The sequence below is a fragment of the Cydia splendana genome, chromosome 1 (genome assembly GCF_910591565.1).
Source record: "Cydia splendana chromosome 1, ilCydSple1.2, whole genome shotgun sequence".
In the NCBI taxonomy this organism is placed as follows: Eukaryota; Metazoa; Arthropoda; class Insecta; order Lepidoptera; family Tortricidae; genus Cydia; species Cydia splendana.
Genome location: NC_085960.1, coordinates 17,603,346 through 17,618,325, shown reverse-complemented (window position 1 = coordinate 17,618,325; position 14,980 = coordinate 17,603,346). Strand labels below are relative to the sequence as shown.

Sequence of the window (14,980 nt, the reverse complement as noted above, 5' to 3'; positions counted from 1 at the left end):
ACCAATCCATGATCGGAAGAGATTTTTCAAACAGTCTAACATAACGGCATTTAAATTAGCTGTATCTACAATCAACTGGAGCGAAAGCCTTAAAATTGAAAATAACGTAAATGAAAATTATAATATTTTTGACAGCATATTAACTCAATTACTAAATACTTACATTCCACTAAAAAAAATCATAATTAAGAATAAATCACAAAAGTATTGGCTAACAACAGGAATAAAAACGGCTTGCAAACACAAGAGGCAATTAAAAGCCATTGTGAATCAATCAAATAGTGGTATTTTGAAAAAACATTGCGCAAATTACACAAAAATTCTTAAGAAATGTGTTAGTAAATCTAAGAAACTTACCTTTGTACAGCAAATGAAAACTTCAAATAACAAAAATAAAACCATGTGGAATATAGTAAAACAGGTAACCAAGAAAAATAATATAAAAAATCATAAAAATATAAAACTAACAATAAATAATAAATTAGAGACATGCCCTAAGAAAATTGTAAATGTATTCAATAATTTCTATGCCTCCGTTGGAAAATCCCCAACAGATGGCAGCAGCAGTGGGGCTGCCGCCACCGCCGCTGTTGGCCGACCTGCGATCCAATCTTCTGTAAATTCTATGTATTTAGAGCCGGTAACTGAAAAAGAAGTATACACAATTATACAAAACTTACCAAACAAAATAAGTTGCGGCGTAGATGAAATCCCCTCAATACTGATAAAAGCCTGTATAAATGAACTCACACACCCCATTACTAAATTAATCAACCAATCCTTTGACGAAAGCAGCTTCCCGGACAAATTGAAAATAGCTAAAATAAAACCCATTTTAAAGAAGAACGGAAAAGGTGAAAACCCTGCTCAATTTAGACCTATAGCGCTTCTCCCCGTCATATCAAAGATCTTTGAAAAATGTATGTCAAATCGCATATATACTTTTTTAGAAAAATACCATCTGCTAGATCAGAACCAATACGCTTTTAGAAAAAAACATTCCACTGTTCTTGCAGCCTACAATTATATCCAAACAGTCGTAGAATACTTGAGAAATAAAAAACATGCAGTGGGACTACTGTTAGATATGTCGAAGGCATATGACAGAGTTTCACATACAATCTTACTAAATAAGTTAAATGTAATCGGCATACGCGGTAGGGCACATAAATGGAAGAAATCTTATCTTACAACAAGACAGCAATATGTCGAAACAGAACATATAAATAACAAATCTGGAAAACTAGAACGTGTAAAATCCAATATACTAAATGTGGACAACTCAATACCCCAGGGAAGTGTGCTAGGATGCGTATTGTTTCTGATCTACATAAACGACCTTCCAAAAATCACAACTCACAAGATAATAATATTTGCCGATGACATATCTCTATTATTTCAATGTCCAGACAATAACTGCAACTCTTATATAGAACAAACATTTAATTCAGTAACGCATTGGCTCCAGGACCACAACCTACTAACTAACAACGACAAATCCAAAATAATTCAATTCCGACCTAGACAGAAACAACCCCTAAACCTACATTCTGTGTCAACAAATCTAAACATCGAAGAGGTTACTGATTGCAGTCTACTGGGCATCACATTGGATAGTCATTTAAACTGGAAAGGTCAGATAGAAAAATTAAAAAACAAACTGTCGCGGTTTACCTATGCCTTGAGCATATTAAAAAGCAGTACCAGCTTCGAATGCGCGTTAGCAGTGTACCATTCACAGGCAGTTGCATGGCTGCGTTATGGTATCCTATTATGGGGCCATAGCACCGATATTCAGCAACTTTTTGTAATGCAGAAAAAATGTGTCAGAATCCTAGCCAATATCCACCAACCAAATAGCTGTAGACCTTATTTTAAAAATCTGAAACTTTTAACCCTCCCCTCTCTTTACATTTTAGAAGTAGCCATATTCGTCCACAAAAATATACATCTTTTTAAATTTTGCCAAAATGCCAGACGCAAACAGTTTTTAGAACTACCGGAGCCGATACTAGAGATCTACAAAAACGGCCCCTATTACAGGGCTATTAAAATATACAATAAAATTCCCGCTTATTTAAAAACATCATACAACCAATTTGCAACAAATCTAAAAAGTAAGCTGGTCGAAAAGTGCTACTACAGTATATCTGAGTTTATGGAAGATAACTTCTTATAATTATAAGTATATGTAAGTACGAAAACACATTTTAGTTAAAAAATATTAAATTGATTAAGTACTCCTAATTGTTACCTACTCTTAATTTACTTTAAGTCATGTTATGCTTGTCACATAAAATTTATAATTTGATTTGTTACAAATATTTTTGCGATACCCTACCAGGGTCCATGTGCCTGTATGTTACTATGCAGTTTACTTGTATGTAATATAAATATGTACATTGGATGCAAAATAAAGATCTCTCTATCAATACAATCAAAGGTTTTATTTTATGAGTCATAAATAGGGAATATAACGCGAAACTCTGCGTAGGGGGCGCCACTACCACAATCCATCACAATCTGGGGTCTACCGCGAAACAAGAAAATCGAAATTTCGTTATCTAACCTCTCTATCACTCTTCAGTATTCGAGCGATAAAGAGGCAGATAACTAAAATTCGATTTTTGCGTTTCCCGGTAGGTAAACCGCCTTGATGCATCAGTGTCATATTTGATTGTCTGTTTGGAAACTTGTCAAAAAACAGTTTAGGGGACAGTATGTATAAGTTACTCTATGGTTTACTAAAGGTGCTAGTGCTGCACTCTGGCGGCAGAATATTGCAGTAATACCCCCTATTATGACCCATTTTGTATCTTGTCACAGTGACAATAGTATGAGGCCTCTAGCGACTTTCGTATTGTCACTGTGATAAGGTACGAAATGGAAAATTAATAAATTAATACTTTCGACCGTAGGTATAGTTGAATTATCGAGAAGATGGAATTGCATTTGTAGTGGTTGTATGCTGATAGTACAAGAAAATAGAAAATTCAAATATAGAATGCCTGTAAACAAACAATACTACTACATATGCAATTCCACGCTCTCGATGATACGACTATATCTACAGAGTAACGAGGAGAAACGAAAAATATTAATTTAGCCTGTCCATCATAATTCTGCCCATCGATTAGGTAGACGATTCCAATGCCAATTTTACATCGAATCTCATGGATTTCACCTTTTTTGGGATATGACATACTTACCTAAATAATTATCCACCATACACATGTTCGACTGCATCCTTCACAAAATAGTAATGGTATAATTATTACGACCGTCTCATAATAGTTATTTACGATAAAAGTGCGGAAAAGAGGAATAAATCGACACGAGTTGCGAATTACTTATTTGCACGTGTATCATACAACGTTTTACTTAACATATGGCCCTTTAAACTTTTGACATATGCACGGAAAGTGCTGTTTCCCGCACTAGTGCGGGAAAGTAGGACCATATGTACTGTAAAATTCATTAATGCGTGGCATTGCGGATAATAGATCCGTTGTTCCGTGGATTTAAAGTTATAACTAATTTAATACGAAAACTTGTGCAAACAGAGGATACCCCCGACCTGAAGTGGATCATATTCGATGGGCCCGTGGACGCCATCTGGATCGAGAACCTTAATTCCGTGATGGACGACAATAAGCTACTCACGCTTGTCAACAGCGAACGGATCTCTATGCCTGCTCAAGTAAGAAATGTATAACTATTATCTCCAGGCCATTCTGTAAAATAATGCTTATCTTGCTTGTATAGCCTCCTAAGGCCCAGCCATACAAATGAAAAACCCATAATTTGCCACAGAAATTTTAACCTTTAGTGCAGGGAATATTAGAGTTGATGTTGGTTTTGTTTAACAATTGAACGAAACAAAACAAATGCGACTCTGTTCCAATTGAATATGATTTACATTTCATCGAACTGAATAAGTACTTTAGGTAGGACCCATAGACTAGGAATCCTCTAGACCGAGTTTAGAGCAATTATTTCATGCAACCGATGATGCCAAAAATGCGAGGGTGCGCGGGACGAGGTGAGCGAAGTCCCGTGCCGTGATTGGTCCGTTCAAAGACACGGACGTCACACAAAGACACTTTCGACTCGAACATGGAGTAAAATTACCGTATGCGTGACAGAGGGGGTAGCGCGACTATGCTCAGTCTGGAGGATGTTTTGTCTGTGGTAGGACCTTGGGCCTTACGAGGATAGGAAAAAAATATTGTCCGTCGTACCTACAAGGTACGCAAGTCGAGTGATTATTCAGGAAACTTTTAGAAGTCGCCGTCTTTTAGAATACATTTTGCAAGTGGCCGTGCACTATTATTGTACCTATATCGATTAAATATACATACCAAAGCTGAGTTTGTTTCAGGTGTCCCTTTTAATCGAAACTTTGGACCTTGCGGTGGCGTCTCCAGCCACGGTGTCGCGCAACGGAATGGTCTACAATGATTACAAGGATTGGGGTTGGTGGCCCTTCGTCAACTCATGGCTCGACACCATCAGCGATCCCGAGTACAAGGAATTTGTAAGTCAACAAGGATTTCATAAAATTCTAAAAAATCATAGTTTAAGATGTCCATGCTCCAGATCACTTACTTACTCCTTGTCTCTTGTTGTATGCTTCAGTGAATCTTCTGACCTCAGTTCTGTTAAATTATAAGTTTCGGTGGTAAAAAAAACTCCTGAGTCATGGCTTCTGTCTGACCTCTTTCGAAGTCTTCTTTAGTAGAACTAGAAGATTAAGGAAGGCTAACGCGAGCGGCTTTCAGCTGTTTATGCCTAATTTGACGTCAATTCGCCTGCTTTTATACTAGCTTCGGCAACATTTCCTGAACATCCTGACGCCGGTGCTTGAGCTGAAGCGGCTGCACCTGGTGGAGGGGCAGAGCGTGCGCGGGCAGGAGCTGACGGGCGTGCGCTCTATGTGCCGCCTGCTGGGGCTGCTGCCGCCACCCGCTCAGCCGCAGGGCGACGAGGAGAGCAACGAGGGCTTCTCCAAGATGCGGTTCCTTTTTGCGTAAGGACTCTTCCAGAATCTTCTCCCGTGACATTTCCTGAATATCGTAATGCCGGCGCTGGCTGAGGCGGCTGCTCCTGATGGCAGAGCGTATGCGGGGGCAGTAGCTGACGGGCGTGCGCTCCATGTGCCGTCTGCTGGGGCTGCAGCCAGCGCCCGCCCAGCCACAGGGCGACGAGGAGGGCGATGAGGGCTTAAATCCTTTCAGAATCTTTCGACAACAATTCCTCAACATCCTGACGCGGGTGTATAGAGGGGTTTCGTTTGTAGTGGCTATTAAGCTTGCCTTATACTTCTCAAAAACTTTTTCACATGAATCGAAGTCATTAATCTGTGTTCATTGTTCTCATTTGACAGAATGATCTGGTCCATCTGCGCCACGTTGGAAGAGGAGCCTCGTCGCAAGCTGGACAATTGGGTGCGCGAGCACGAAGGCATATTCCCGCTGAAAGATACCGTCTACGATTATTACGTGGATGAGCGATTGCGTCAGTTCAAGCCATGGGAAGACCGGCTACCGGACAACTGGAGATACAACCCTGCGTAAACAGCCTCCATTATGTATCGTATGAGTTTACCCGTCACGTTCGTTAGGTTGATCTGTGTAAAATGTCCCCTAATATTTATTTATTTATTTAAATCCCTTCTATTGTTATAAACGTGAAAGTATCAGACATACGTACAGAACCAGTAGGTATAGTGATAGTTTGTGCCTCGGGAGTATTTCTCGGGGTTATTTTGAAGATAGTCGTTAGTAAAATAAACTTTAAATTGACACCTAGTTTTTACTAGGTAAAACGATTCATGCTACAACATTTTTATTTATTTTTAAAAGAGTAGCTTCTGTGTTTGGTTTTAGCTTCTGGTGTTAGTTTTAAAATTCTAAAACTACCAAGATATCTCATGTGTACAGCAGGTACCTATTTTACTTGTCACAAATCTTAACCGTAAGGTAAATAAAGTGTCAATATTTCCAAACAGCGCTGGTTTCCACACTATCCTGGTGCCGACGGTGGAGTTTATCCGCGTGCAGCTGGTGGCTCTGGATATGCTGAAGGCCGGCTACGGGGTGCTCCTGGGCGGACCCACGGGCACCGGCAAGACTTTCCTCATCCAGGGCACCTTGGCCAGTTTAGATCCTACTATGTAAGTGGTTAGATTAAGGGCCAGTTGCACCAACCACAGTTAACAGTGTGATCAACGTGACGCAGCAGAGATTTGTGAAACTTCCCATACAATAAAATTTAGCGGTGAGATGGTTTGGTGCAACCGACCTTAAGAGTAGTATAAATCATATAGTAAAACCTGTTACCAGATTGTATGAAAGTTTTGTTGATTCGTTTGTAGATGCTGCAAGATGTGACTTACCAATTTTCATTCATCAGATATGCTTAGGTATTGCTTTCAAAATAATGTCTATATACATATACCTATATTTAATTATATTACATAACCTACTTAATCCAAGCTTAATCTTGGCACCAAAGTGCTTGCTAACTCTTTGATCATACCTAAGTACTTTGCTCTCATTCTATAGTATTTACAGTAGGTACATATGGTGCTACTATAGGTGTTAATACATACATAGAATGAGCACTTTCCGTGCCTATGTCGAAAGTTTAAAGGGCCATAAGTACTGTACGATACACGTGCGAATAGGTAATATGCAACTCGAATTTCCTACTTTCCACACTTGTAGGTATCGTAAATAACTAGGTATTACTGAACTTTGAACAATTCTGATAACTTGTTTTAATATGTCAAAGCACGTTCGACTCGGGCCATGTTTACTGAATGTTATTGTTGCCCTTTAGATATAGCCAGCAAGTCATAAACATGTCTGCTCAGACAACAGCTGCTAATGTGCAGGACATCATCGAGGCGAGGCTTGAGAAGCGAACCAAAGGGAACTATGTGCCTGCTGGTGGTAAGTAACGTTTAAATTTATGTCTAAACTTGCCTGCTCAACGTAGAGTCGTAGACTTGAAATAACTAACTAAGTATAGCGTGTTCTGCTTAGGCAAGAAGATGATCGCATTCATGGACGACATCAACATGCCGGTGCGCGACGAGTACGGCTCGCAACCGCCGCTCGAGCTGGTCCGGCTGTGGCACGACTATGGTTATTGGTTTGATCGGGATAAACAGTGGAGGAAGAATGTCAGAGTAAGACAACTTGTACAGACAGCCAGCTTTTCATTTCATGTAAAATGCGTCCATGTCTCACTCGTACATTGAACGCGCGCTGTATATTGTCACAGTATAATAAATAGTACTAACGTACAGTATGGACACTCCCTGCCTCCCGTTGAAAGTGCCGCCCACCCGCTCTCGGTTACCTCACAGTTACCGGCTGGCAAGGACGCGACGACGCGGTGCGCAGAGCGGAGGCCACGTAAAATATTCAAATATTAAACAAATATTTACAAAACCTATCAGATCACACTGAAAACAACACAATATCTGAACATAAAATCATGTTTTCAACTTACGTAATATTTTTGTGGCCTGAATTTCCTTACAAAAATTTTGTTACTTCGTTTAAACTGATTCAAAATAGGAAACTATTGTATAAATCGAGCTTAGATACCCACCTTACAGCATAATTAACGATTCTTATTTCTTCCTAATACGCGCAATGAGTTTTGAGTCATTGAGGTCATCGAACTTGACAACAAAATGGCGGGAACCCTAGCACGTCTTATCTCACTCACACAAGCAAGGTACGCGTTCACCTACACGAGCTTAGACAGTGTGCGTAGGAACGAGTTTGTTTCATACATTTGATCGCCAGTGTCCGAGGTGTGATATTGTATTACCAAATGCACAACGAGCAGTTAGCGATCCTTATGCAATGGGCTTGTGAATGGCTTGTACCTATTGTAAGTTCTTGCCTTAGGTTTGTAGAGCGCCAGTGTGCGGTGAGCGCGGTTCGTCTCGTATGGTTTATGTAAGTGATCACTTCGTGTATGTCACCTATGATCTTAGGGAATGGTGCTGTGCGGCGCTGCAGGTCCTCCGGGTGGAGCACGCTCGCCCCTTCCCCCGCGGCTGCTGTCCTGTTTCCACGCGTTCTACCTCACCGCTCCCACGCAGCAGCAGCTTATTAAAATATTTGGCACCATGCTGTCGCAGCATATGCAGGAGTTTGACGAGGAGACGAAGGGTGTCGGTAATTGTAGTTTCATCTCATCTTGGTATTTCTTGGGACATGTTGTTGAGAGGGCTTCGCTCGTCGCTATTGTGATCTTTATAAATGTTTTTTTTTTTTTACTCATTACTGCTTGCTTTTTATTTTAGGTAAAGGAGTGCTAGTTGCGACAATAGACGTGTTTAACAATGTTGTGGCGAAGTTACTGCCGACTCCGAGTAAGATGCATTATCTCTTCAATTTACGAGACATCTCCAAAATATTTCAGGTAAGGTCTTAACATGAGACCCGCTGACGCGATAATTTAACAAATAATTAAGATATAACATGTTTTCAGGGTCTGTTGAGAAGTAATAAAGATTATCAGAACACCAAAAAAAGTTTCCTGCGACTGTGGACATGCGAGTGTTTTAGAGTTTTTGGAGATCGCCTGACAGAAGAAAGGTGTATAGATATTATAGATTATACTGTATAATTTTGCAAGTTTTATTATTAATATCTTCTACATAAGGTAAACGGCCCCAAGTTCGTGTTAGTACGTTATTTCGTTAGTTTTGTTTCTGGCGCAAATAATAAGGAATTCAATTATTTTTTATTCTAATTATACATATGAAAAAAATCTGTATTATTTAATCTCTTCAATAAAGTAATAACCAATATTTTAGTAATTAAACTGAGAGTAATACGACGGTCGAAACTGTCAGAGGGCCGCGAACAGCTGTGTTGTATGCGTGCACTTTTTTTAGGCGTAAGGTGCGCGCTCTCACTTGTTAAGCTTATAGGAAGGAAAAGCTAAACCCATTCGAATAAAAGTTTTTGGGAGTGTTTCTGTGGGTTCCTTAGTAATTGATTTGATAAGAAAAAAGATTGAATATATGCATAGAAATAACTTAAAATTGCAATAAATCGACTCACGAAATAGCGGTCATTTTATTTTTCGTGTGTCTCCTATTTCGTGCCACTAACGAATCAAGGATTTTCTAGATACATTTTGAGTGCTTGTTTTTAAATATAACAACGAAGATAATTAAAAAAAAAAATTAGTAAACAATTAATGTATTTCATGAAGTTTCGTATGAGCCAAATTCGGTATATGTTTTTACACTAGAATTCTCATAAAACGAGTTTGAATGTGACCCGAGTTAAAAATTTTAAGGTATATTCCACGTATATTCTCATATTAACTACTAGCACAATTTTATTTATTATTCAATTTATTTGATTTATTTTTGTGTATGTTTATATTTAACGTATAAGATAGTAAATTATTTTTTGTAAATAATTTTAATTTTTATTTTTATTTTAATTATTTAAATAGTTTGGCTCTTAATCACGTATTAAAGTACCCATATGGTTTACAAAGTCTTAATTCAACCATTAAAGACGACGAGTACAAAAAACTTTAAGCTAGCTCTCAAATAATTATTTTTTTAAATATTATTTTTAATTTGACCATACAATTATTCGTAAGTAGGTAAGACCGTTAAATATAAATGATTATCAGCAAATTATCACCAATTACTCTAAGAAAACTTTATGCCGAAACAGGGGACACGAATTCACGAACTTAGGAGCTGACCTAAATTTGTATCACGAAATGGGAGCCAAATAAGAGGTTCACGACAAAATTCATATAAAATAAAGTTTCAACTAAAACCCTACAGTTTATACATTAAATTATCAACAAAGAACTAATATAACTTATTCAAAAGCTTTCAAGGTAATGATATGCTTAGTAATATTTAAAAAAATATACAAATTCTCAAGAGCCTTAACCTGCCGAAACAGGGGCCCTTTACCTTACTTCTTGATTATATACCGAGTGCCTAGCATTAGTTATAGAAATGTCCTCCTGTCTTCTGTTAGAAACTGACATAATAATTGACACACTCGAGCCAACCTTGCAAGCCGTGAGCCTCGTTATAATAGTTGTGTACGGTTCTAGGGATCGCGACTGGTTCATGACGCACATGGGTGACCAGCTGGGCAAACACTTTGAGATGACCTTCCACGCCGTGTGCCCCAGCAAGACCGCACCCATCTTCGGCCACTTCCTCAACCCATTCGAAGTCTATGACGATCTGGCTGATCCCGAAGCTTTGAGAAAGTAAGATGTAACTCGAAACCTATGTAACAAAATTAAAAAGTCGATGCCCTCTATAAGACGAAACCTCCTTAACACGCACTTTTAGGCGTTTCCCTTGAGATCCTTGCTATCGAGGTTCCACTGTACTACATTTCGTGAGTACCTAGAGTCGAACTTTAATAGTCCTGGCCATGAATCGTATTATCTACTCCAAAAAGCAACGAACCTGAATAAAGAGAAGCCACTCAATTAGGTTTAGCACGTATGAGTTTTACTGAGTTTATATCGTTACGCCCAAGGTACATAGCAAACCAGATGGAGGAATACAACAGCTGTCCAGGCGTGGTGAAGATGGATCTGGTGCTGTTCAAAGACGCCATAGAGCATATTGTGAGGATCGTCCGGGTCATCTCGCAGCCCAGGGGGAATATGTTGTGTGTCGGGATTGGTGCGTTAATTAGTTTTGCTTACCTTTTCCTTAGCTAAGTATTTAGATCGAAGCGTCTGATAAATGATAATATATATTGAGATCTGCGGGCGCAGCACGGTTCCATTTTTATCGACTATCACTATGCGCGTCACTTTCGCACTTACATACTTGTTAGAACGTGACATGGTATGGTGACAAACGATAAAAACGCGACCGTGCTACGTGCTACGCCGCCTGGAAGTAAGATGGGTAAATTCACGAGCACTGTGCACGTGCATATCCGTATGATGATCGCCAGTCAAACTTTGTTGCCAATGGTGGCATTTGTTACACTATATAAAACAAAAACCAAGTCCCCCGCCGTGTCTAGAAGGTTTGGTCAATTTTCAGTACTTTGAAGGCCATTTTCTCCTAACAGGTTGAGTTTGGGCAGCTAAAAAAATACGTGTCCGTTATTTTAGACTACTCTATAACATATATCAAAATAAATAATCAAATCGGAGTCGGACAGTTGGGACCCTTCCGTGTAAGATTTTAGGGGCGAATTTTTCAAAAGCCACGGACTTATGCTCTTCCGAAACATCCTCGCCAGCAGCAGCACATGTATAAAACTGAGGCCCCGGTAAGGTTCTCATATCTTTTTTTACATAGGTTTCGTCATCCATTAAAATGCATCGGTCGCGATTTTGAAATAAAAATTTGTTCAAAGTTTTAGCTCGAGATTTCGCTCTTCCGAGTTGGGCAGGGGTCCTTTTTGGGATTTTTTGTATTATTCGGGTTTGTAAATTATTTCTTTTTTTGGAATTTACCACGTTTCCAACTGAAGTCTTCAGCTTTTTGGCTGCATCTCGGGTAGAGGCCGATGGATTTTGGCAAAACAAGTCCACTATTGCCGCGTCTAATTTTGGGTTCACGCAGCATTTTTTGCGGCCGCGACCTGGCAGATCACCTCTAGCATATTAAACTGACCAAACTTATTTATAACTTTTCGCACACCGTCTTTGGATATTTTATATCGTTTTGCGAGTTGCCGCATCGAAATACCCTTTTCTCTACAATATGCGACTATAATTAGTTTACGAATATTTTCATTTATTCTCGGCATTTTGATTGTATGTACTCAATGACAACTAATATATATTTTTCTTAAACTTGATTATACTTAGTAGTTATGTCAGGTAGTAGCATAGCAAAAAGTTTCTATATACCTAAGAAGACTCAACTTTAGGTGGCTACTTTTTTTTCGTGAACGAGTCTTATGCTGAAAACAGTTAACATTTGTACCGTGGTTGGTAACGAATACACCCCTAATTTAGAATAAAAATGTCTGAGTACGTCACGTACGACCCCTACTAAACAAGATTCACTAAATGTGACGTCCCACGGCCAAAGGTACCTTATGGCGGGTATGGAGTTATGCATACCCCAGTAATCTACAATAAATAAGCTATCGATAACACAAAAGATCAACCTTCTAGGTTGCGTAGTTACAGAGATATGATTTTTTGAAAATAATGTTGTGAAATGAGCAACTTTACGATAGAGAAGTTTTAAGTTTAGCCGCCTAAAAAACTATGTTCCTGAAGTAAGTTACATAGTTGACTACAAATAATAATGCCTTATATATCTGAGATTAAAAAAATATTGCGACTTGTTCTGTAATGCAAATAGAAACTTTTGATATCGACTGATTTATGTGTATACTAACCAATCTCTTGAAAATAAAGTTTTATTTCATTTTCACGATTGATTGCAATGAGCTCTCAAGATTTAAATTTTATCTATTATTAGAAAACGACACTGACAGACAGTTTAAGCAAAAAACAATACCGATTTAGAGGTGAAAATGTATTTTCTGACTTTTTCATATAAAATCACAAAATTGAATATTTTTACTTTTAATGTGACACACAATCAATTTTTCTGAGCACATATGAAAGAAATTCTGTCATTCAAATGAAATAAATCCTAAAACCCCAACTAAATACTATATTTAACCCCTTATGCCACTTTAAACTTACATAACAATAACAGTATTTGCTCCATACATTTACGAAAAGGTACCTTATGGAAATAAATCTAATAATACATCACTACAAAATATCAATCATATTATAGTTTATCTTTTATGAATAGAAAATATTAATTTACATTAAACTGCCCCCAATTTAATTAGTTCTTCGTCATAATAATCTTAAAAAAGACCAATAATTTGTATGTAATGAAAAGGTACCTTGTGGTCAAGTTACATGATGAGGCATGATGATGATGGAACAGTTAGGATAAACTAATAATATTTTGGGGTTAAGATGGTATAAATCGTCTATTTCTTATCAATAATATATTTCGGTTGCTATTGAAGATAAGCGGCATTGAGGTTCAATGACCTCAGATATTCCATAAGGTAATACTTCGGGTATTGGCATTTTTCAGCAAACCAATGGCTGATTTACTGCATGCGACCAAACCAAATGAAGATTATTCTAGTTAAGGTGGTTCGCCTAGGTTACTCAAAACTTAACTCTCGCTAGATGGCACCACTTTTGCAAACTTTCAGGTTTTATTTTTTTGTGAAATGGTCATGGTATTTGTATACTTAAAAGTATGTTTCGCGCACTCTTTAAATAAATATTGAACTATTAAAATAAACATTGAATACTTCATTGTGCAAAAACCACCTTTTTAATTCGACGGAGTGTTGCTGTCACGCTTTTTCCTACTATTACTCACACATGCAAACAGTGTTTCCGTGATCCTTGTAGTAGACAATTTCACACAACGTAAGTATGTTGCAATAGCGTAACGGTATGTTCGTGGAAATACGTGCAAGAGGATTGGGGTTCAAGACTGGTGCGAGTAGGTAATTTCTTTTTGTTTATTTTAGTCTTTTTGTGTTATCTTACCTTTAAACGAGCAATTATTATATATATATTTTTATTTATATATTTGGATGATATCAGAAACGGCTCTAACGATTTCAATGAAATTTGCTATAAGGGGTTGGATCTCTTAGCTAGGTCTGATCTGTGAGAAAACGCGCATTTTTGAGTTTTTATATGTTTTCTAAGCTTTGGTCGGTCTCCCAGATATTCAATCTCTTCTTCCTCGCGTGGGGTCCGCTTGGCATCTAATCCCAGAATTGGCATGGGCACTAGTTTTTACGAAAGCGACTGCCCTGACCTTCCAACCCAGAGAGTTAACTTATTGGGATTAGTCCAGTTTCCTCACATTGTTTTCTTTCACCGAAAAATAGGTATCGGTATATAAATAGGTTTCGGTAAATAGGTATCAAATGATATTTCGTACCAAATATCATTGGTACGAGCTGGGCTTAGAACTAGGGTTGCCAGATGGTCGGGATTCGGCGGGATTCTCCCGATTTTTAGCATGTGTTCCCGATTCCCGACAAAGTGAAAATTGTCCCGAAAAACAGCTTCACGTTATAAAACAATAATTTCAAGTTCCGAACTGTCGTCAAGCGAGCGAGCTGACGTAGTGCCAATAATGTAAAAAATCGTTTGTTTTTAATACAATTACTTACAAAATACAAAATTATTTATTTGTCCAACATAGGTTATAGGGTGTTACAGTACAGTTCAGTCAGTTTCACTATGTGGCGCCTTACGGCATACAAATGTTGAGAGCATGCATGTCAAAATATAATAGGTATTTACAAGTCCTTATCATCTAAAAAATCTTTTATTGAGTAGTAACTCTTTCGAATCAGTAACAGTTTCAAGGCTTTTTTAAACTGGTTGAGCTCTAGCAATTGAATGTCTTGTGGTATTTTATTAAATATTCTTGGGGCCATTCCGACCACATTTTTTGGAATAGCATCGTTGTAGGTATGACAGAATGTAATATTTTACCCCGTAATCGTGAGCTTCTAAAGTTTAAGAATAGATGGGAGTTACATTTTACAAAAACACACATTTCAAATATATATAGGCTAGGAAGAGTTATGAATCTTGAGATTTTGAAAATAAGGCTTACAGGATTCTTCAAAGCTAATACCGCACAAGGATCTTACACACTTTTTCTGAGCTAGAAATGCCATTTCTCGGTCTGTAGAGTTGCCCCAAAAAATTATGCCGTATCTTAGAGTGGATGTTACAAAGGCATGGTAAGCGGTAAGCACTGCAGATGGGTTCACCCTTTTTCTTAAATTATACAATGCATATGAATGTTGGTTTAGTTTCTTACATATAGAGTCAATTTGATATTTCCACGTCAGCTTATCGTCTACATTCAATCCTAGAAATTTGGTCATGTCAGTCTCATCAA

The 14,980-nt window shown here is 38.1% G+C and overlaps 1 protein-coding gene across 3 annotated transcripts in view; it reads left to right on the top strand.

Annotated features, from left to right (window-relative positions):
* LOC134794643 (dynein axonemal heavy chain 2) overlaps positions 1-14,980 on the top strand; it is a 158,543-nt gene that overhangs the window by 89,324 nt on the left and 54,239 nt on the right. For all 3 annotated transcript variants that reach the window (XM_063766448.1, XM_063766447.1, XM_063766449.1), the window contains exons 39-50: positions 3,564-3,700; positions 4,382-4,537; positions 4,827-5,029; positions 5,387-5,572; positions 6,011-6,175; positions 6,844-6,956; positions 7,050-7,195; positions 8,018-8,201; positions 8,330-8,448; positions 8,518-8,624; positions 10,126-10,287; positions 10,566-10,714. In XM_063766448.1, the coding sequence (XP_063622518.1) occupies positions 3,564-3,700; positions 4,382-4,537; positions 4,827-5,029; positions 5,387-5,572; positions 6,011-6,175; positions 6,844-6,956; positions 7,050-7,195; positions 8,018-8,201; positions 8,330-8,448; positions 8,518-8,624; positions 10,126-10,287; positions 10,566-10,714 (1,827 nt within the window). The remainder of the gene's footprint in view (positions 1-3,563; positions 3,701-4,381; positions 4,538-4,826; positions 5,030-5,386; positions 5,573-6,010; positions 6,176-6,843; positions 6,957-7,049; positions 7,196-8,017; positions 8,202-8,329; positions 8,449-8,517; positions 8,625-10,125; positions 10,288-10,565; positions 10,715-14,980) is intronic.